Source organism: Medicago truncatula, chromosome 2, assembly GCF_003473485.1.
Source record: "Medicago truncatula cultivar Jemalong A17 chromosome 2, MtrunA17r5.0-ANR, whole genome shotgun sequence".
Lineage (NCBI taxonomy): Eukaryota > Viridiplantae > Streptophyta > Magnoliopsida > Fabales > Fabaceae > Medicago > Medicago truncatula.
This window is the reverse complement of record NC_053043.1, coordinates 42,075,272-42,097,218: the sequence shown is the minus strand read 5'-3', so window position 1 is coordinate 42,097,218 and position 21,947 is coordinate 42,075,272. Positions and strand designations below refer to the sequence as shown.

At 33.0% G+C, this 21,947-nt stretch overlaps 3 protein-coding genes and 1 long non-coding RNA gene across 4 annotated transcripts; 2 read left to right on the top strand and 2 right to left on the bottom strand.

Annotated features, from left to right (window-relative positions):
• Nucleotides 1-5,303: 5,303 nt before the first annotated feature.
• LOC25487513 (putative phytosulfokines 6) lies at nt 5,304-6,108 on the top strand. Its single transcript, XM_013609460.3, has 3 exons — nt 5,304-5,481; nt 5,558-5,628; nt 5,791-6,108. Exons 1-3 carry the CDS (start codon nt 5,385-5,387, stop codon nt 5,896-5,898), a joined length of 276 nt encoding a protein of 91 aa, XP_013464914.1. The 5' UTR covers nt 5,304-5,384; the 3' UTR covers nt 5,899-6,108.
• A 199-nt stretch (nt 6,109-6,307) lies between these two features.
• On the bottom strand, nt 6,308-7,533 carry LOC120578251 (uncharacterized). Its single transcript, XR_005644194.1, has 2 exons — nt 7,461-7,533; nt 6,308-6,666 (listed from the first exon to the last, which is right to left on the bottom strand). It is a non-coding gene; the product is annotated as an uncharacterized lncRNA (long non-coding RNA).
• Nucleotides 7,534-8,437: 904 nt separating this feature from the next.
• Nucleotides 8,438-9,238, bottom strand: LOC25487512 (transcriptional activator DEMETER). Its single transcript, XM_013609459.3, has 2 exons — nt 9,127-9,238; nt 8,438-9,047 (listed from the first exon to the last, which is right to left on the bottom strand). Exons 1-2 carry the CDS (start codon nt 9,210-9,212, stop codon nt 8,759-8,761), a joined length of 375 nt encoding a protein of 124 aa, XP_013464913.1. The 5' UTR covers nt 9,213-9,238; the 3' UTR covers nt 8,438-8,758.
• A 4,207-nt stretch (nt 9,239-13,445) lies between these two features.
• LOC25487511 (protein TIC 100) lies at nt 13,446-21,943 on the top strand. Its single transcript, XM_013609458.3, has 11 exons — nt 13,446-14,133; nt 15,017-15,088; nt 16,560-16,649; nt 16,739-16,912; nt 17,067-17,157; nt 17,734-17,796; nt 17,899-17,965; nt 19,013-19,116; nt 19,201-19,327; nt 19,766-20,475; nt 21,333-21,943. The coding sequence occupies exons 1-11, from the start codon at nt 13,520-13,522 to the stop codon at nt 21,750-21,752; spliced, it is 2,532 nt and encodes an 843-aa protein (XP_013464912.1). The 5' UTR covers nt 13,446-13,519; the 3' UTR covers nt 21,753-21,943.
• The last annotated feature ends 4 nt before the right edge of the window (nt 21,944-21,947 follow it).

Genomic DNA, 21,947 nt, shown 5'->3' with positions numbered 1-21,947 from the left:
ATTAGACTCTGCTTGCAATTTGAAACCTTTTGTAGTAATGTGAAATCGCATTGTAAGTGCAACTGGGGATGCATCGATTGCAAATGTTAGTATTTTTTGCGGTATTAAGAATCATATAGTTTATTTTTAGACATGGTAACACAACCCGCACCCGCCGGGTCCTACTTGCCCCCGCTCCAATTTTAACGGGAAAACCGAAGTAATCGGGTCTGGGTGCGGGGAAAACCCTGAGTTTTAATGTGGGGTCGGGGATACTCGCACCTGCCACGCACCCGTCTATGCGAATTTACCTTATTACCCTCATTTTACTTAAAAGTATCAATTCTAAAATATTAGTTGATAGGTTAGTTAAGTGAAAATAAAGTTAAGTTGATTGGTTCATTAGACTGAGTTTGAGTTAGTTAATAGAAGTAATAAGGTATGATACCTATGACATAATACTTGTATTTATACTAAAAATTATGTTAAAGTAATATCCTCTTAATACAAAGCCAAGCCAGTAAATTTGATAAATGTGACTGATGTTGGTGATATTCTAATAATAATGTTCAAAGTTGAATTTCCCATGTTATTTACTTCCTGGGTTTCGGTGCTCATTGACACAGATTTACTGATTCATGTAGAAGTCCTTGTTTAACCATAACTTATTTAAGTCTATCTATTGAATATAAGAAAACCAAACTTGTACGGATTCAAAATACTTGTCTGGGATGTGAAAACTGAAGATCATACTATGACATATTTTAGAAAGGTGGAAGAGTTGAGTTTGAGATTTTCCGTTTGTTTCTGGAAAATCATTACTGAGGTTAATTATTTTGATTATATTTATTTCAAGGGTGTTCTTGCTTGACCTTAGCTTCACCTTTTTTTTTTTTTTTTTTTGCTACACTTTTCGCGGGTAGGAGTGGGTTCGGGAGACCCGTCCTCGTTGGGGACAAGTCTGGGGGTATAGTTTCTATCCCCGTCGGGTTTGGGTGTGAAGGTGGGGATGGGTACCGTGAAGCGGGGCCGGGTATGTTAAAACCCACCCCAGCCCCGTTGCCATGACTATTTATTTTACTCCCGGAAATGCTAATATAGAGGAATTGTAGATATAGAGGCGATGCAGTTTAAAATCTTAATGATATTTATAGAGGAATAAACATAATAATTTTATTTAACCAAAAAAATAAGGGAAGGGACTTTGGTAATATGTATTTTAGAGATAGATCATCATATTATAGTTGTTATTATTGCAAAGAAATTAAAAAAAAATTGTGGTGTATGCTATGAATAACCTTTTAATTATCAAACGCAATTCCAAGAGAAATTGTTCTACATAAAATACACCCGTGCTGAATTCCAATGACAATGGTATTTCTTTTGAATTTTTTATATTTAGAGCAAGAGTAGTAGTAAGATTCAAATCTTCCAAAAGAGAAGGATCTTGGCTTCGATCTAGCTCGATATCAATTAATTAGATGGAAAAAAAGACAAATCACAAACTCGAAATTCCAAAGTGGAGTAACAATCAGCTTCACCACACAACACATAGCACTTGGTGAGAAATCGAATCTACCTTTACTCCAAAGGCACATTGTTAATTATCATGGTGAAGCACTATCAGGATAAAAAATATTCAGCTTTAAACAAATATGAGGCCTTAAAAAATATTGAAGCTTCATAAACTTGCCAAGTATCACAAATGAACTTGAACATCACACGGTGAATTAGAGTTCTTCTATTAAAATAACCAAATGGATTAGCTTATATAGCTGTATTAGAACATATGTATGTCTGAGTTGTTGATGAAGTAAGAGCCAACTCTAGTTTTTATTTTTTTTTTTATTTTTATAAGAAGCTTCATTTTCTCTCTAACCTATCATCTTCTCAATTATCCATTGGAAAGATGGTTTTAGATAATTTTTTGTGCATCGTCTTGTGCGATGTTATTAGGTTTTTTTCGTCTTGTTACAATGTTTGTTTGGTTAGAATTGACAAATCAATTTTGACTCATTACAAATTCAATCAATGATTGATGATGTGACTTTAATTTTGTGACTTTTGTAGGCATTTTATCTTTCTATACTATCAATCTGAATGATGTGATTTGTTGCATATTCATCATTTTTTCAGTTTTAGCGACTTGGAATCTACGTTGTATTCATGTAATCTACTATAATATTTTGTGATATGGAATCTTTTTAAGTTGGTCTTCATGTTTATTTTAAGTTTTAGTTGGTCCAAAATGTTACTCATAATTGATCCAAAAAGGAAGTCTTTGATGAAGCAAAGAGTAATGAAGAGAATTTTGATATAATACACATATGAAGAATAAGAAAAAGGATTATATAATTTAGCACTATGAATGGATGGCATTGACACCGACACCTATTTGTTTATAAGTACCAAAGGAGAAATGGTTGTATGAAATAATTGCATGATTGATTCCTTATTTTTATTTTAAGTTTTAAGTTGGTCATTTATGTTTTAAATGTTTTAAGTTGGTGACTTATATTTTGATAAGTTAGTCATTTTTATCACTTAGACCATCTGCAACATAGCACTCCATTTTGGGTGTTTAAGTGGGCCATGAATGTACACATCATTTTATTTTATTTTATTTTCAATGATATTATTTAATAAGCATTCAATCTCTCCAACCTAGCACCTAAGAAAAAAGTGAATAAATAGATCCTATTAATTGTTGTTGTGTACAAGTGTGAGTTATATGTCCCACATCGAATAGAAAGTAAAAGTTGAACACCTTATAAGTAAGAGGACCCATAAACTCATTGCCTTAAGGTTTTGGGTAAAAGTGTGGCGTCTCTCTTGCTTGTGGGGTTGTTCTAGCCTCGATGTGGACAGTCTCTCGAGCTCCCCCATGACCCAAATATTTTCTCTCCACAACGAGGGTGCTTATTAATTCCGGTACTAAATAGGTAAAACACCCACCATTATGGATGCTCTTAGTCATTCAAAGAATTGGGTTAAAAATATAGCGCTGGAATTTAACTTATTTATAAAATTAGTTTTAAATCATTTTTTGATTTTCTTTTTTAGTAAACCCAAATCATGGTTTATTCAACTATGAACAATATTTTGAATCAACTTAAAACTTAAAATAAACACGAAGATCAACTAAAATCTAAAACAAAGACGCATTTAAGCCTAGTTCTTTTTTTTGGTCAAGTAGCCTATTGGCTAGAGCTCACACAATTTAATTGTGGAGAAGTGGAGTGTCTGGGGTTCGAACCCCGGCTCCTGCATATAATATGCAATATCCCTACCAATTGAGTTACGCTCACGGGGATAAATTTAAGCCTAGTTCTATAGTCACAAATTCAAATAAAAACCAGTTAAACATATATATATGCAACCATGCAACTATGCTAGCCAAGTGTTACTTAGAAAAATTTAAACTGGCAGCGGAAAAACACAGGGTTGGGAATTGGACAACAGCTGTTAGGATGTGCAAACCAAAAGGTTGACTTGTTACTACTGTCAACAACTTACTAATGTAAACATTGATGTTGGACTGCCTTTGAGACAGTGCTTGGACCACTATTGCCGACAATGACCAAAGCACTTTCACATGTACATCAAATACAAATAATGTTCTGGTCGAGTCTCGTCACACGAGCATGCAAAGTATTAGTGGCAGCAGCAGTGTGTCATCGTGAGAAAGCAATTTACAGCATTTGTTAATGTTAACAATCTTCCATAAGAGCTCATTTCTGTGTGATCACTGGATCAAATATGTAGTGATGAGTTAGTGGATGAGTGAAATTTAATAAATAAGAATATATTAGTGCAGAAATATAATAAATGTTGCATTGCTTTTTAAAATGAAAATTATTTTGAGACAGAAAAAAGTGTAAATGTGATAATTATATAAAACAAATGGAGTATAGATTTAGTCTTGTGATCATATGAGATTATCGCCTCGCATGTTAAGATATTAGTTGAACATAGGTTTATAAGTGAGCGACTTTCCTAAAAAAAAGTGACTGACTTTCATCATTTTACAAGTTAGTTTTGTAAGATTTCGTATAAAAAAAGTTAGTTTTGTAAGATTGAATTAGACCAAACACAAATTTTAGTATGATATTGAAGCATATCTAAGAATCCAAGTTCGATTATTACGTGGAACAATTTTTAGTCAGACTTTACTTAACTCCCGGTCAAACTCCGGGTTACTATGGCATCATTTCCCTAGGAACCAAATGGTTAACAACAAAAAAGCCTATCTAAGATTTGTTGAGAGTCTCACATTAGAAGATAGACAATCAGCAGCCTACATACTACCTTTGTAAGGTTAAGTTAAGTTGAACCTTAATTTTAATTTATTGGTAACTATAATTGAGTTTGAGGCGTTGAGTGGCTGAACGAATTTGAGTTAAAGGTTAATAGAGGTGGAGGTCACAAGTTCAATGTCAAACAAATAAGAAAAAGATTAACGCTCCGCATCGGACTTCAGAGATGTTTGGTCAATTGAAGCACTGATTCGAATCTAAAATATCTCTCTTGTTTGTATGTAGTGTGATTGACGTTTCCCACCTTTTTTTAAGGGTCACTCCCCACTTAGGCTCTTAAAAGTATGAGAAATACTAACAAGTGCTTCCATGACACTGGTTAAAGATTTTAAATGGTAAATTTTATGAAAATATGAGTATTTAATGCATCAAAATTTGAAGTGTTTGACTTTTTTGAAGAATAATTTCTATATTTGGGATCCTTAAACGGTATTTCGGGACACTTGTTAGCAAGACCTTAAAACTATTATAAAAACGTGAATATTTAAAAAGCCACTGCTCTTTAAGCTTCAAAAATTGTTCTCCCGCATCCAAAAAATACTTTAATACAACTAATGACAGTTAATTGCCATTTGTTACTATGGTAATTAAGGGGTAGCACAATGTAATTAACTGCCGTTTGAGGTATTGTGATAATTTTAGGGTGTGAGAGAACAATTTTTAATCTTAAAGAACATTTTTCTATTTAAAATTTCACATGAAAATGGTGATTGGGCCCACGTATTTAAATGGAACTGCCTTCTTTTAGAAATCCACATGTGAGTAGCAGTGACCATTTTGCTTGCTTGCATGTATGTGCTATGAAGAATGATATTTTGACAATCATTTTTAACAATTTTGGTGACAACTTTCTCTATCATATTCTCATCGTACTTTTATTCTTTCTCTTCTTTTTTCTCTTTCTATTGTTATTGTTCAATAAGAATGGAGAAAAAAAGTTGTCACCCAAAATTATTTGAAATTAAATGTCAAAATATCATTCCTCTACTTTTATATATAGCTTTCTGTTGGTACAAACACCAAACTATCCCTTCTACTTCTACACTTCACAGTCCCAATCTCAAAACCTTTTTTCTTATTGAAGTGAACATGAGGCTAAGTTTTATCTTTGGAGCTCAAATCTTTTTCCTTTTCTTTCTACTTTCTTCCTCAATACTCTTTGCCAGAGAACTTACCAATGAACAAGGTAAGCATGCAATACGTAACTCTTCATTTTAATTTATCTCCTTGTGTATTTAATAAAGTAGAAATTGGTTTTTTAGGACCAAACACAAAAATTGAAGTCTCAGGAGATAGCTTTGTTTTGGATTTGGAAGGAGATGAATCTTTGAAGGTAGACACAACTTTATTTTATTGTGCTTTACTTGTTTTTCTCCTACTTTTGAGTAAATTGAATTATATATTTTAATTAATTAATAATAACTTTCTTACTCCCCAATTTTTTAATTTTAAAAGACTATACCTTATATATTGTGTTTGTTATGAAATTTCACAGATGTTAGGAATGGAAAAGTGTAATATTGAAGATGAAGATTGTATGCAGAGAAGAATGACTTTAGAAGCTCACCTAGACTACATCTATACACAACATCATAAGCCTTGAAATCATAAATATTTTCATGCTTCAAAGAGAGAAATATTATCTTCTTAATTTAGCTTTAGACAATATAAAGCTAGGAAATTTGGTATCCACTGTTTGACGTAATGTAACTGCTAGAAAGCATATAAAGTTTAAACTAAGTTAGAACTTTTATTAGCTATAGATAAGTAGTATATGTGATAATTATAATAAGTTTATCAAACTCTACAATAATGCTCAGTAAGATCAACAGAAAGTGGGTGATAAGAGAAATTTTCCAAAATAAAAAGGAGAAAATACAAATATTGGGGGACTAACCAAAACTCAAAGTAAACAATCAAAGGCATGAACATCGTATGCCTCGTTAAAAACCTTATCAGGGAAATCCAATCAGATGAAACCTGATGAAGGAAAAAAGAGTGCATAACGAACAAAAGACTGAACCCTTGAAATACATTAGCAGAAACGATAATCAAGTATTTCTAAAACAAACTGAATTCGAATTTGGAAAAAGAACAAAAAGAAGCATACAAATTATCCTTAACCACAGTAAAAAGGAAAACCAAAAGTATTGATTAAAACTCCTTTGGCGACCCAGTTGACACATTTTTGTTTCTCTTTCGAACTTGGTTTGTTGTGTTGCGATGCCATATAGATGATATAGGCTTTGGAGCTCCAGTTATTGTATCAATTGCTCTCACACAAAGGAACCCTGTAAAATATAAATGGACATTACATATTGTGTTCTTACCTTTCAAAAAGAATTTATGTATTTATCTTCATAAGACATACCTGCATTTTTATTTGATCGAATATTTATATATTACTTGCACTATGATTAAGTCAAAATATTCTCATCATTTCTTTTCAAGTATCGGTATTGTAGAAAATATTAATTTTTTATTACAGGAGTGTTTGTTTAGTATTATTGTCTAAAATCAATATTTTTGCAAGACTCATTCTTTTCAAGTATCCAGTCGTTATTATAAGAAAAAATCAATATTTTAGAAAAAGATACCTTTAACTAATTTGAATGAATCTAAAATGTTAATTTTTGTTTATAATAATGATCGGAGAGTGTAAGTAACATTCATTCTTGTTTTGTCAAAAGTACCTTTAACTATTTATTGCATGGAGAAAAAGATAAATAATTTTATCAAAACAACATGGTTCATTAATTTCCTTGTTATGTATAATAACTAATTTAAGTCGACAATTAAAAAAAGAACAAAGTGTATCATGTTCATTATTTACCTCTCGTTATTGCCAATACATCAGTACCAAAATATGTTATGCGTCTCTCTAGATAACATACCCATTGTTTTGGAACATTGATGGGTTGTATCAAGCAAAGTCAGCACAAACCTGAAAAAAAGGGAAATGTTACCATAAGTATTTTTCAAAACATTATGAGGCAAACATGTAGCAATAGTTTTAATTATTTACCTCATTAACTTGAAAGTATGTTCCATTCAAGGGAAATCGAGCTCTCATTGCAGTTCGACATGGTATCTGTTTCATAAAATATTGAAACTAGTTAGTAGCCCTTGTAATTGTAAAAGAAAAACTAATAGAGTTTAACTAACCAGAAGTGTTCCTGGAACTGTTAGAGTTTGACCTTTCTCTTCCTCCTGCAAGTTGGTCTTGCTTGATTCACCTGAGCTCTCTAATTCAGCTTTTTAAGAATACTCAACAAGTGAGTATTTATTCTTGATACTTTCTTAAAACAAAAATCAATTTATTTTAAGAAATACTTCTACTATATTATACTATATGCTCACTTCCTCCTTAATTATCGGTATCTTTTAGAAGAAAAAATTATCTCTAAAAGCTTTCTTTCAAATTATTAGATTTATTTAATTTTTTTTTTCTTCAATATAACCATAATTATTACTACTAATTTGTCTTAGAACATGAAAAATATATATTAACTACACCTATACACAAGGAAATTTAGTATCAATAGTTATACACAAAATGTAAACGTTAATTATACTACTAATTTATTTCCTTTATATATGTGTGTGTAAAGTCGAAAAATGACTGATAAGAAGGGATGAAGGGAGTACCTGGTAGCCATATAATCAAAAGATAAGGGGATGGATCAATATATATATATAATTTTGATGTGTGTATTAAAGTGTACTTTGTGATTATTTTGGGACTTACCTCAACTAGGAGAGGGTGATTATCCTTAAGAACATAACTGAACAAATAAAGGGGGGAAACATGTAAGTCTTAACATGCAAATTAACGAGTATAAGTAAATTTCTTAAAACTTGAAATATCTACACGTTAAAATTCAAATAATTCAACAAAACAATAATTTAAATTTCAACAAATATTCTCTAACGATTTGATATGAAGTTATTAGCTAACAAGGTTGCAGAGTTATCCCACATGCATTGTAACTGTTTACAAAGTAGATTTCAACAAGGGTTCTTGATGTTGAGTATGCATATCAAAGTAAAAGAAAATGTTTATAAGGCCTAAAAGTAATAATTGTTTGTGTAAAAAAAAAAATCACTTTTCAAGTAAGTCAATGGTCATGTAAGAACTCTAGTAATGACTAATTGATGTTATAACATTTGACATAAACATCCGAGTTGCATGAAACTCCATTTTCAAAGCTTAAAGCTTTTGAAGTAACTAATAGTTTTGATGTCATTATTATTCAAAGTACAATGAACAGGGAATATTTTACAAAAGAATGATAATGCATAGTGATTCAACTCTAAATATTTAGAAATTAAAAAAACACTATTAAAATAGTTTAAGTGAAAGCAGGAAAGTCTTTATAACCTCACACACTAACTCTTAGAATGATGGCTGAATCCAACTCAAATGTACAAAACCAATTTGAGCTTCTATTTCTTCAAGTTTTCTATCCTTCAAATTTTTTATCAGATTGAGGATCTAAAAAATCCATATTGTTGATCTCTTCCTTGATAACTTTTGAAGAGTCCAAGTTTCTCTCAACGAAACATGAATTATTTTCAGTTCCACTGTTATCAACTTTGGAAGTTTCAATGTATTTCTCGGCTTCGAATTCTTCAACATTTATATCGTTCATCTTTGTATCAACTTTTGAGTTTGAAAAATCCATGTTGTTGCTTTGTTCCCTGCGAGCTGGTTTAATAGGGAAATTCGCAGCAAGTGACATAAATGCTTTGCTATAGAAACAAGAGTGAGTATTAATATTCAAAGCCAATGAAAATTTGGGTAAATTAATTAATTATTTTACAACTTTACCTTGACGAAGAGTCTCTCACACTCTGAGTTAAGCAAACTCCAACCACAAAATCTAAAGCGGAGCCTTTCCATGGTAAGAATCTCATATTGCCTACAAATTTTATTGATATAAATTATAATCGTGACTTTTAGAAATCAATTAGTTTAACAATTCATCATTAACATCCTTTTGGTTATTCCTCCTTTTCTTTGAAGACGATGGAGGAGATAATTCAACTTCTTCACATGTACAATCGTAAAAGGTTAGAGCCGTTTATCAATATTACAAAAAATTAGTTTAACAATATTATAGTTTAATAGAGATTAAAATCTTTTAATGTTGTTTATCTATCAATTATAGACAATGTTACTAAGTCTAAATTAGATCACCTCCTTCTCCTCATTCTCTCCTTCTCCTTAATATGTAAATATTTAAAGTTGGAGAGTATATTTACAAACATATAAACATAAGAATACAAAATATATTGTATATTTTCTTGAATAGATAAGAAAGGACATGAAGGTTTAAAGATAAAACACACCTCCTTATTGTGTTCTATGTTTGAATACATGTTATGTTACCCCAAGTAGGAAGCTCGATTGGTGAGTTGAGGTATCTCTCTTAACCATTCTAGTATTAGAAGCTCATGTAACCACTAGTTTACAATATTATTTATGTCGGTAAACTAAGGTATCACATACATAACTGGTGAGTTGAGGTATGTATCCTAACCATTCTAGTATTCAAACTAGATATCTTATTTAAAGGATTGACCTCTCCAAATGTATAGTTTATACACATCAATTGGGGGTCAAACTCTAACAAAGATATTCAAAGTCGATAATCAGAGATCATAAGATCTTACAAATTTCACATAGACACACACATATATATTATTAATTACTCAAAAAAAATTAAAACAAGATTGATAAAAAATAAATAAATATTACTAACGGATCGTGGTGAATGGTGTCCGACTTGGCTCTGCGGTGGCAGCTCCAATAGAAACTTAAAAGAGAAAAAAAAGAAGAAAAAAAACTCAAAAGAGTGAGTGACGTATAGGGAGATGAGAAAGACAAGATAATGAAAGTAGTCATCGGTAGTTGTTGACAATCTCGATCGTCATTAATTTCTTAGAAAATCTCTGATGTTATTTTTAGGTGCTTTATCTGCCGAATATATTGGCTGCCCTATGGCGGCTGCTACTTGTCCACATAAAATATGTAATTTTCTTGTATTGTTTCAACAAATAAATTTTGGAAATTTTTTTTTTTCTGACCCACTTTTCGAAAAAAAATTCAAGTCTGACCCCCTTTTGAAAAAAATTCCCAAAATGACCCACTTTTGGTTTTTTTTTTTTTTTTTTGTCTTTTAGTGGCGTTCCCGCCACCTGAAATGGCGGGACTGGCCGCCGGATCTGACAGCCGTCGCGTCAGGCTGGCGCTGCTTTTTTTTTAATTTTTTTTTCGTTCCCGCCGTTTCATCTGGCGGGACTGATTATTTTATTATTTTTTTCGTTTTTTCTATTTTACAATTAAATAATAATGATAAATAATAATAATGATAAATATTTAATAAAAAAACTACTTTCTCCGCGGAAACCAATTACGCCAATGTAAACTATGACCTCCCGTAGCACATAATTTATCTTTTTTGTCGTACGGAACAAAAAAGATAAATTATGTGCTACGGGAGGTCATAGTTTACATTGGCGTAATTGGTTTCCGCGGAGAAAGTAGTTTTTTTATTAAATATTTATCATTATTATTATTATTATTTATCATTATTATTTAATTGTAAAATAGAAAAAACGAAAAAAATAATAAAATAATCAGTCCCGCCAGATGAAACGGCGGGAACGGAAAAAAAAATAAAAATAAAAAAGCAGTGCCAGCCCGACGCGACGGCTGTCAGATCCGGCGGCCAGTCCCGCCATTTCAGATGGCGGGAACGCGCTAGAAGACAAAAAAAAAAAAAAAAAAAATTTCAAAAGTGGGTCATTTCGGTATTTTTTTTTCAAAGGGGGTCATATCTGGATTTTTTTTGGCAAAAAGGGTTAGAAAAAAAAAAATTTCGTATTTGAGAGATGATTAATATTTTTGATTCAAAGAAATGAACCAGATGACTAAAAATAAATAAAATAAGAAGATTAACCCGTTTGGATTAACTTGTTTTTAAGTTTATGAAAAATTGTTTATGCAAATCAATAAGTTTTTATGTTATTTATAAATTCTCACTAATTAAAATTGTGTTTCGATAAGTAGTTTTTTTTCATAAACTACCTTAAAATAGCTTATGAATAATTCAAAAAAAAAAACTTATTTATTTGCATAAGCTCAAAAATAAGTCAAATCGGCTTAAATATTAACAAACTATTTTGCGGATCTCATTCTTCATAAACTCAAATGCTGTATAAAATTCACACTAAACTCAAATTCACCGTAGATTATACCATTGATAAAAAAAAGTGTAGATATATTTCTCCATATAAAACGATATTGTCTATGAAGCCCGGATATGAGATACGAAACGGATACGATACTGCACCGATACGTCGATACAAGAAATTTTTTAAAATCAAGGTACGATACGGCTGTGATACGTTAATAAAAAAATTATATAATTAAATGTACAATATAATTATAACCATTTTTTTAATATGCAAATATATTAACAAACAAAAGAAACCAGTCATAGACTCGTAGCACATCAACATAAATATAAATAATATTGACGATTAAGAGAGTGATGATTAATCAATTACATGCACAATATATCCCAAAAGGAGCACCATAAGTGTTATACTATATCCAAAATGAACATTATCGAATACTTTCCTGATACGTATCGGGAAGTATCGGATAATTATTTTTTAAAAAATAAAATTTAATCTTCGAATACTCTCCTGATACGTATCGAAAAGTATCGAACAGGTATCGGTGCAAGATACGCAGGGGATACAATACATCATTCATTTTGAAGTATCGTGACGGCGGTTTTCCCAAGACTTGATTCTTCCTTGTTTGTTTCTGCTTCTTGCTTAGGACTACCATGTTTTCAATCTATTGTTTACCATATTTCCAAACCATTTAAAAACATACCGAAAATATGATGCTTATCGTTAAAGACCCTAAAAATATTTTTTTGGATTTTTTTTTACAATATATTTTAAGTATTCTTATTCCATATCTCATTTGGTAAAAAAAATTACTCCCTCCGTTTCATAATATTTGTCGCTTTTGAGGAACACATCAAACAACATTCGAGAGTCAAACTTTAAGAATGATACATGTAAACCGATGACGATAGCGAGTAAACACCGCTGTTAAAACAGGACTTGTACAGTTGTACCCAATAACGCGAGCAAATATGTTTAAGACGAACCCGAATGGAATTAGAGTGACCTAAACCCTAACTGGTTGTACGTACAAGGTCGGGTATAGGCACCACCTCTTACATAAGGAGAAAAATTATTGTATCATCCTACATAAGGAGTATGCAATGCATCAATATATGGATAAAGTGAAGCTTATTTCCTTTACATGGTTGAAAGCAAAAAAAATGATAATTTAACTTTTGATCTTGATCGATTTGTTTGTTCTATTTTTTTGGCTCGTAAATGGCAAATACTACTCCCCCCTCCCGAAATTGTAAAATCTTGCAATTACCCCTAGGTTAGTCAACATGACGTGGCCGTTGACTGTCGACGTGGTCTGACATGTCAGACATGTCATGCAACATCATAGGGATAATTGTTTTTTTTCCTTTAATTTTTTTCCCGCACTTATGAGCAAACACCCCCCGGTGCAAATTTCACACTTATGAGCAAAATACCCCCTAAAATTTACAAAAATCAAACAAAGTGGTCCTTGTGACAAATAATTTTTCTTGTGCTTTAATGGATTTGCTGTAAGAGTTTGATCCTTATGAGTAGCAACAAATTGGAGAAGAAAGATATGTATTGTATTGAATGTATTTAAAAAAAAATTACAATTGAAAGGAAAATGTTGTGTGTCACATGTTAGGATATTTTTTTTCGCACCTATGACCAATTTTTATTGTATTACTTTTTAATGGATACGTTTGTTGTGTTGGCAGGACCTGGCCTTGGAATCCATGAGTGATTTTATATATGTGCATTATGTAGGTAAAGTTAAGGAGTCAAAATTATCATACGATAAATCTTGATGCACTTTGAACCTTTAGTTGCAACTGGATTCGAAACTATTGGACTTGGCTTATGTGTATGAACTTGCATATAACTTTTCTTATAAGGAAGAGATTACATAGACTCAAATATTTACCTATTTACAGCTAGTAAATAATTATCTACATTAATTAAACTTGAATGGAAATACTACAAGCTTTCATATCTTCATTTCCCGCAAACAACAACCAACCTTATCTTCAACAATGTTCCTCCTTCGCCGCTTCCAAAAACCTCCACCACCACCCACCTCCGACTCCAAAAACCCCTCCGATTCCGACTCCGACTCATCTTCCGACGCAGAATCAGAAACCCCCCAAGAAGACCTCGATATCGAATCTTATCTCAACTCATTCATCGCCCAAAACACCGAAGCACCAGTCCCAGACTCCGAATTCGACCCAGAACAAAACTTCAAAGGCGTAATCGAAGCTTATCATTCCGAAAAAGTTGAAAAATACTACGAAAAAAAAATTCGTCGCAAGGTTCAACATCATAACCCGTTTGATTTTCCACCTGATTATGAGAATTGGAAAGAAGAAGACTTGAGAGAGCTTTGGGATAATGGGAATAACACCATTACTGGTACTGGTTGGGACCCTGCTTTGGCTACGCCTGAGGAATGGGATTATGTGAAGTGGAAGCATTATAAGGGACAAGATGTTCCTATTGCTCCTTTTTATCTTCCTTATAGGAAACCTATTCCTCCTGTACCTACTAATCATTCTGCTATTAAAGGTCCTAAAGGTGTTATTGAAGAATTGGATAGGATTGAAGAGTTTCTCAAATGGGTTAGCTATGTTTTTGAAGATGGTAGCACGTATGTTATAAAGATTCTTCTTTTCATTTTTTAGCTTTTATGTTAGTATATAGTTTCTATCCATTGTCCCGGAAGTACAACTTAGTTGTTAGCTGCAAGGACGTTAACATCTATGGGTCTGAGTAGACTGATATCGAACACGGACTGACTTTAGTGTAATTTTGTGTCTTTTATGAAAGAGAAACAATAAATAAGATGAGAGAGAGATAGACACGAAGTAGTTCGTGACTTTACTGCCTTAAAGTCACTGAATCCCAATATGTGACTATAGTCACTAGATTACTTGACCAAAACACAATACTTTATCAATGTAGGGCGCTCTCAAATAATAAATGTGCTTGACTTTGCAGGGTGCTCTCAAGTAGGTCGCTGAGATTACGAATACTTCAAAAATGCCTCGACTCTGTCAAATTTTGCTCATATTTGTCATTTTGAAAGTATGTTAGAGACTAAATTGATAGTAAGTGGTTAAAAATAGAGACCAAATTGATAGGACGTTGTTAAAATACAGGGACCTAATTGATAATGAGTGGTTAAACATAGTAAACTGGACAGCTTAATAGAGATAAGGACCTTTTTGAAATACTTATAATCTTAGGGACATGTTTGAGAGCATCCTACAAAGTAAGAGACTAGTTTGGTGGTTTACTCATAGTTTGTCTCTGTTTTGTTCAGTGTTGGTAAATAGAGGCTATAGCAAGGTGGAATTTAAGCAAATAGTTATTGTTATGCAATAAGGTGTTTAGTACAATATTGTCAAATGGTGGCACTGTAGTAGTGTTACGTAGAAGAATTTAAACAAATGCCTATTTTCTGCCTGCTGCGATTGTAAATACTGGTTTTGTTTGTTATTCATTAATGTTTTGTGTTGCTAAATTTTTAGATATGAAGGAACTCTTTGGGATGATATTGCTCAAGGAAAAGGTGTTTATACTTCTCCAGATGGACTTGTCAGGTTTGTCTTTGCTACATTGTTTTGGCATGCAGTTAGTGCTGTTAGTTGTGCTTAAATGGTTTAGGTGGTAGTGGCAATGGTAAATAGAACAAGATAGAATGAGATACAGGCCCTGTTTGGGTAAACAGCTTAGTTAAGCACTTATTGCATGATCACTTATCATATATGTGCTTATGTATAAGCCATTATTTTAATAAAAGGTAGAGTTAAATTGTTTGCATAAGCTATCATAGAGAACTTATGAAAATAAGCTGAAAACAATTTATGGACACGTCATAAACTGTTTATATCAGCTCTCCCAAACAGTATCACAAGTTTTAATGTCGGTAGACAAATTCAAATAAGTCATTCCAAACAGTACCGTAATTGTCTGTGTGTGTTGGGGTTGGAGGGGACTTTTAGGATGTTACGACAATGGCATTCACGATCGTGAATGTATTCCCCGTAGTCAAAAGGTGACTTTAGAGAAATCTTGACCATTGATAGTAATCTGATCGTTGAAATTGATTTGCTAAATTCACGATACAAGCCATCACTGATGTTGGTGATTTGCCTGGTTGTGTGACCATAGGGGACTGCTACCGTAGGCAATACAAGTTTTGTTAGTTAAACACAGGACTGATAAGGGAGCTGGAAAAACAAAAATCATTCACACCTGATAGTACATATGCTATGGCTCCACATGCAAAAGCCAATTGGGCTTGATGTACAAACAAACCGCCGACCAACACATTACTTGGAAATTTGATATAGGCGGCAAACAAAGGACCAAGCTTTTGGTCTTTGACAAGGCTTTATTACTGTTTCAATGAATTGACTATCCTACTTTGACAAACTTAGTTACAGAGAGGAGAGGAAACAATCTTGAAATTGAAAGAAAACTTTGATGATGATATATTTGTGTGTATATATAGTTTATTATTTTATTTTTTTCTGATGAATAAATAGTTTTATTGAGTATATTTGTCTCAGTTGGTAGCTGCAAGGACAATAATATGCCGGGGTCAGGGTTCGAAACCTAGATTCCCGACTAAGCTACGCGACCAAAAATAAATAAATAAATTATATTTATAATAGTTTATATATAATACAATATACTAATATACATGTTTTGGTGGGGGTGGGTGGTTTGAAGCCCCTGCTTCCCCCCCTTCAGTCTGTCCCTGTTGGAGAGGTTTTTGTTATTAAGCATTGCATACGAAGTGTCATCCAAGTTGGCTAACTACCCAAAAAAAATAGCGACAGAACTTGATTAAAGTGAGTTAAATAATGCATCTATTGGTCATGTTTTCTGCGGCTTCATGGTAATGATCGAGGCCTTTGACTTTGTTTGATAATGGTTTTAATTGCTGTGAGTATTTGCTTGTGTTCCTGCATTAGAAGTATTAGCTTCATCATATCTTTTTATGCCTCTGCATTGTGTAACACTTTTTTGTCATGGATATTTTACAGTGTATTTTCTTTATCATAGGTATGAAGGTGAATGGTTTCGAAACGACCCAGAGGGTCATGGTGTTATTGAAGTTGAAGTACCTGTTATAGAACCTGCTCCCGGGTCCAAGTATGTATCTCTGAAGTCTTAGATTGTACCACAAATTGTGTTCAATTTATTGCATACAAAACTTTGAATGCTTTTATCGATGTCATCAGACTTGAAGAACAAATGCGAGCTGAAGGGAAGATAATAAGAAGGGATTTTATGTCCTCAGAAGAGAGAGAATGGCTTGATAAGGATATTGAAGATAGTTATCTTCTTGCAAATGGCAACTTTGAAGTCCCCTATTATGAGAGGGATGAATGGGTTAAGGAGTTTGGAGAAAAGCCGTAAGTTCAATTATTGATTCTTTTTTTTTTTTTTGAAGAAGTTCAATTATTGATTCTTGATTCTCGCTCTAGACATCATGCTGCATTGTCTCTATTTTGGTTTCTCTCTGATACGTTGTAACTGGTCTGAAAAAATCTGTATTTTCGTGACCAGGGAGAAAGGTCGCTATCGTTATGCTGGTCAGATGAAGCATGGGAGGATGCATGGATGTGGTGTATATGAAATTAATGAGCGTATCATATATGTAGGTCCATGGAGTAGATAAAGTTTATGTGTCACTGTTAACTCCAATCAACAACTTATTTTTCAAATTTATAAAAAGGGGGAGAGGAAGCTGGACTTTTTTAAGATAAAAATAAGGTTTTAAATAGTATAACTGTTAGTGTAACAGTTTTTTACACGGTCAAGCAATTATAATCGTCAGATCATTAAAAACGTTTGACTCTAATAATAATAATAATAATAATAATTACTTGTAAAATCACACACATGCTTGATTATGATTTGCTATCAGTGTAAAACTTTTTACATTGACAGTGTATTAAAATTAAACTCAATATAATCGTAGAAAACAACACGATTTGCTTTAGCTTTCTGGAAAGTGTCAGTAAATTAATTATGCTTTTGGTGACCTTTATACATTTTTAACTCAAAATATTGCAATTTAAAGTATAAGATGTACCACCTGTATTATGTGATTGAACCTTGCAACTAAATTCAAAGGTTAGGAAATACGGGAAAAATACATTTTCATCTTACTTGACTCACATATAGGATTCCTATTTTCTTTCATATTTATTACATTATCTGTGCCATGCAGGGTAGATTTTATTTTGGAGAAATATTGGATGATGATGAGGGATGTGATGACCAAACTTCAGCGGTATTAAATACTCTTCACATGTGAAAATTAAAAAATAATATTGGTAATTTGAGAGGTGTGGCAATATCTCATTCTGACTGTCTGACATTCTGTCAATTTCAGCTGCACGCTGGTATAGGCGAAGTTGCTGCTGCAAAGGCTCGCATGTTTGTGAACAAGCCAGATGGAAGTATGATGTTTAGTCTAGACGAAACTTGAAATTGAAAGCCTCGTATACTTGGTTTTGTTTTTGGTCACTGACTTTCCTCTGTCTGTTTGATAGATCCATGCATTAGCACACATGTTACTACGTATTAAGATGTACTCCCTCCGGAATGAAATATAAGCAAAAGCGGTAGTTGAAAAGTCAATGTATGTGGTTAAAAATTTAGTCTACATACATCAACTTTTCAACTACCTTCTTTACTTATATTTCATTCCAGATGGAGTACAGATTCATGTTCTACTATCTTATCCTTCCTCCGACATCTCCTTCTCACCATTTAAACATATCAATACCAAGTAAGATTTAAGAACACCCATCACCAGTGTTCTTTTCCAATTTGTGGCTAAGTCATGATATAAAGACCAATTGGAACTTTACATCATAACTCGATATGGCTGGAACTGCAAACATGAGATAAAACCTGTTAGCCATTGATCGGTGCAGCAGATATATGTTGTGGCCAATTGCTTTGTTCTGCATGTTTTTTTTCTACAAGCTAGTCCTTTTCATTACTCTTGGGTCTTGCCTTTGGTCTACCTCTGTTAGGTAGCAGTGTTGTTCACCCTTTTTGGTCTTATGTTTTCTCTCAGGTGTATATTTATTTAATACCAATTGGCAATTATATACAAGCCTTTATTTTCGGGTTTTCTTCTTAGCTTTTATACATTTGCACTTTTGCAGTATAAATGATTTGAGCTGTATATAAACTCCTAAGCGTGACAGACTTGCTACTATCGTTATTCCACTATAATTGTTTTGAGGTCGCTATTCCATGCAGTTATCCTGGATGGAGAACATCGTAAATATGTTAATGATCAGATTCACCTCTTTACCCTTTGACAATCATCTCAACAATTGATGATGGTTTAATATGCATGTTGATTATTGGCATACTAGTAGTATTTCAACTTTTGTAATATGATATTTTCCATGTTTCCTTTTCCTAATTGGCGTCATACTGTTTTTAATCTTGTTATTTTTCATTTATCATAAGACATTTTGTCTGTGCAGTGGTTAGAGAAAAGAGAGGTCCGTATAATGATCCACAGCATGCTTACTTGTATGAAGGAGAGGATGTGTGGATGGCACCTGGCTTCATTAACCAATTTTATGAAGTAAGGTTCACTAGAAAATCTTAAATGCATTGCTTATTTTCATTTTATGCAAGGAAACGAAACGTGCATATGATTCTGTTACAGGTCCCTGATTACTGGAAAACATACGCGCATGAAGTAGATCAGGAAAGAGAAATGTGGTTGAACTCTTTCTATAGATCTCCTCTTAGGATACCTATGCCAGCTGAGTTGGAATACTGGTGGTCCAAAGGTATTTAGAGCCCATTTGTTACAGTTTATTTTTGTTGTGAAAAAGTCACTTATTTATTATAAAAGATAATAACTTTTAGAAGTTTTGATCCGTCTGTTACAGATTTTCAAAAAATGATAATCTGAAAAGGAAAAAAAAAATACTTTAGATGAGAAGCTGTTTTCAGCAGTTCCTGTTAAAAATCATTTTTGATAATTGTTTTTTTTTTTTAAAGTGATTTTCATAATGGTAAAAAAATACATAAAATAGCTTATGTTTTTCTTTTAAAAATCTCTAAAAACTAATCTCCAAATTATTGAATATTAAAATCACTTTTTTTATAATCCCCAACAAACAGACCTTAGTCTTTCTCTTTTTCTGTATGAACTAGTACACAATAGGAAACAACGAGTTTATTCTGAACAACTAATTAATTCTTCCTCCAAATCCTTTGACCAGCGGAGAATAGCAAGCCTCCTGAATTTGTCCTGCTTAACAAGGAACCCAAGCCTGACCCTGAAGACCCATCAAAACTCATATATACTGAGGATCCTGTCATCCTTCACACTCCAACCGGATTTATCATCAATTATGTCGAGGATGAGGAATATGGAGTACGTTTGTTCTGGCAACCACCTTTGAAAAAAGGTGAGAAAATTGACCCTGAAAAGGCTATATTCCTACCCCTTGGTTATGATGACTTTTTTGGGATAGCTAAGAACAAAAGGACCATATGGGAGCGTCTTAAGCTTGCAATTAAAAACGTGTCCAAGCCATGGTTTGATAACCTAGGAAAATGGGCGGAAGAACAGAAGAAAATTAGTGGAATGAAAAAGGAGGCACTTGAGAAAGAAGTTGAACTGATAGAAGCTGAATTATGTTTGGAAGAGGCCATTGAGGACATGGAAGAGATATTGCGTAGAAAAGAGAAAGAGGAGAAAAGGAAGGCCGAATCGGGGTTGCCAGATGAAGATGTAACCAAACAAGATGAAAAATCCCGTGTAGATGAAGAAGATGAAGATGACGAGGAAGACGAAGATGATATTGCAGCATCGAGTTTTGGGTCCATTGAGCAGGAACCAAAGACAGATCAGGAGAAGGGAAAACCTGGCAAATCACCATTTTCTACAACTTCACTAGCATTTGCTTCTAGCAGCCTTATCTCTGTGGTGAGTAGTGATTTTTCTCTTCTTCTACAACCATTGAGCAGTTTTATAAAGTTAAGACAACTAATATGCTACCAATTTTTGTATTATTCTTTGATTAAACAATTTAACAAGTTAGCTTACAGGTTATTTGACTCTTATTAACCCTTGTGTGTATGTGTGTTGACTTTTCTCACAATACAGATTTTAAGAATCATATGAGGTATGATGAATCATATTTTTGCAACAGAGAAATTATATTTTGACACAAAATTGACATACAAAATCGACAACAAAATAATTGGTTAACGAACAACAAATACATGGTGCATTATGTTCAGCAGATGGTTAACGGGTATAACAAGTATTGAAACTCATTAACCATTCACTGAATGTAATTAACCACAAATTTGATCAGTGGTTAATTACATTTAGTGAATGATTAATGAGTTTCATCATCTGTTATACTCATTAAACATTCATTGTAGAGACAATTAACCATGTAGTTGAACTCAAGTGGTAACGAACTATTGGCATCAATTCTTGTGTCAAAGTATCGTTCTTTTGCAATATTATTCAAATTACAATCACCAACTCTAAAGTTGAAATTTGGGTACTGCTTCACTGTCTGTTGCTCACAAATCATGTAACATTTTATTCTTTACCTTTAGTGCATATATGTTTTGTGAAGGCATATGAAATTGCTAGTGATTGTGTATAACTGTATATCTCGGTGTGCTTGTAACACTGTGCCAAGGAGCAAAACATATGTCACGTTGGTCATCCTAATTGCACCTCATTTCAATATGTAGAATTGAAACTGTTTGAGTTGATTATTAGCAAGTTCTTGAATATTTTATCGTTGTCATTTGGCTTGTCAGGTTCCATCAAAGTTGCAACAATCATTTCCATTCTGGAACAAGGTTGGATCAAAACCAGGGTTAGTTTCTGCGCAACACATTGATCACATCAGCGATGTGAAAACAGCTGGTTCAGTCAGTTTCCCTCCTGTGATTGGTCAAAAGGGTAGGCTGAAAGCTGTCGGTAAAGCACATGAAAAAATTGTGGCAAGAAGTTATTCAGGTGGGAAATTTCTTGAGGTATCCTCTATGTCTCAAACTCGACCGTGTTATACGACTTCAAAAAGTAACTCAAAAGAGCGAAGAATGTGTGGCAACATGTGGCTGCATGCGGCACCAGAGAGGGATTTAGACAATATACTCTCTCTGCATTCAGCTTCATCAATGTACAATTTTTATCCAAATATCCAAAGAGAACCTCACTTCAAATTTAAGCTTTGAAGGTCATTTTTATTCTCAGCTAGGCCCTTGTGTACCAAAAAATGAGTGAGCATAGGTTTTGCCTCGGCATAGAGACACGAAGGAAATTAAAATTGTGTTGTAATATTTGTCTTTCAAATCTGAAAAGTATCTGCTGAATACTGTATGCATAATGCATTATTTTTTGGATCATGTTTCACCTTTTTACACAACTTT

What these genes read in the sequence shown, in the direction of transcription:
- LOC25487513 (XM_013609460.3), top strand. Translation starts at nt 5,385, where the DNA reads ATGAGGCTAAGTTTTATCTTTGGAGCTCAAATCTTTTTCCTTTTCTTT. An exon ending in AGAACTTACCAATGAACAAG is followed by an intron (nt 5,482 to 5,557) that starts GTAAGCATGCAA and finishes TTGGTTTTTTAG; the next exon opens with GACCAAACACAAAAATTGAA. An exon ending in AAGGAGATGAATCTTTGAAG is followed by an intron (nt 5,629 to 5,790) that starts GTAGACACAACT and finishes GAAATTTCACAG; the next exon opens with ATGTTAGGAATGGAAAAGTG.
- LOC25487512 (XM_013609459.3), bottom strand. Translation starts at nt 9,212, where the DNA reads ATGAGATTCTTACCATGGAAAGGCTCCGCTTTAGATTTTGTGGTTGGA. An exon ending in GTGAGAGACTCTTCGTCAAG is followed by an intron (nt 9,048 to 9,126) that starts GTAAAGTTGTAA and finishes TTGTTTCTATAG; the next exon opens with CAAAGCATTTATGTCACTTG.
- LOC25487511 (XM_013609458.3), top strand. Translation starts at nt 13,520, where the DNA reads ATGTTCCTCCTTCGCCGCTTCCAAAAACCTCCACCACCACCCACCTCC. An exon ending in AAGGAGTTTGGAGAAAAGCC is followed by an intron (nt 16,913 to 17,066) that starts GTAAGTTCAATT and finishes TTTCGTGACCAG; the next exon opens with GGAGAAAGGTCGCTATCGTT. An exon ending in GTGATGACCAAACTTCAGCG is followed by an intron (nt 17,797 to 17,898) that starts GTATTAAATACT and finishes TGTCAATTTCAG; the next exon opens with CTGCACGCTGGTATAGGCGA.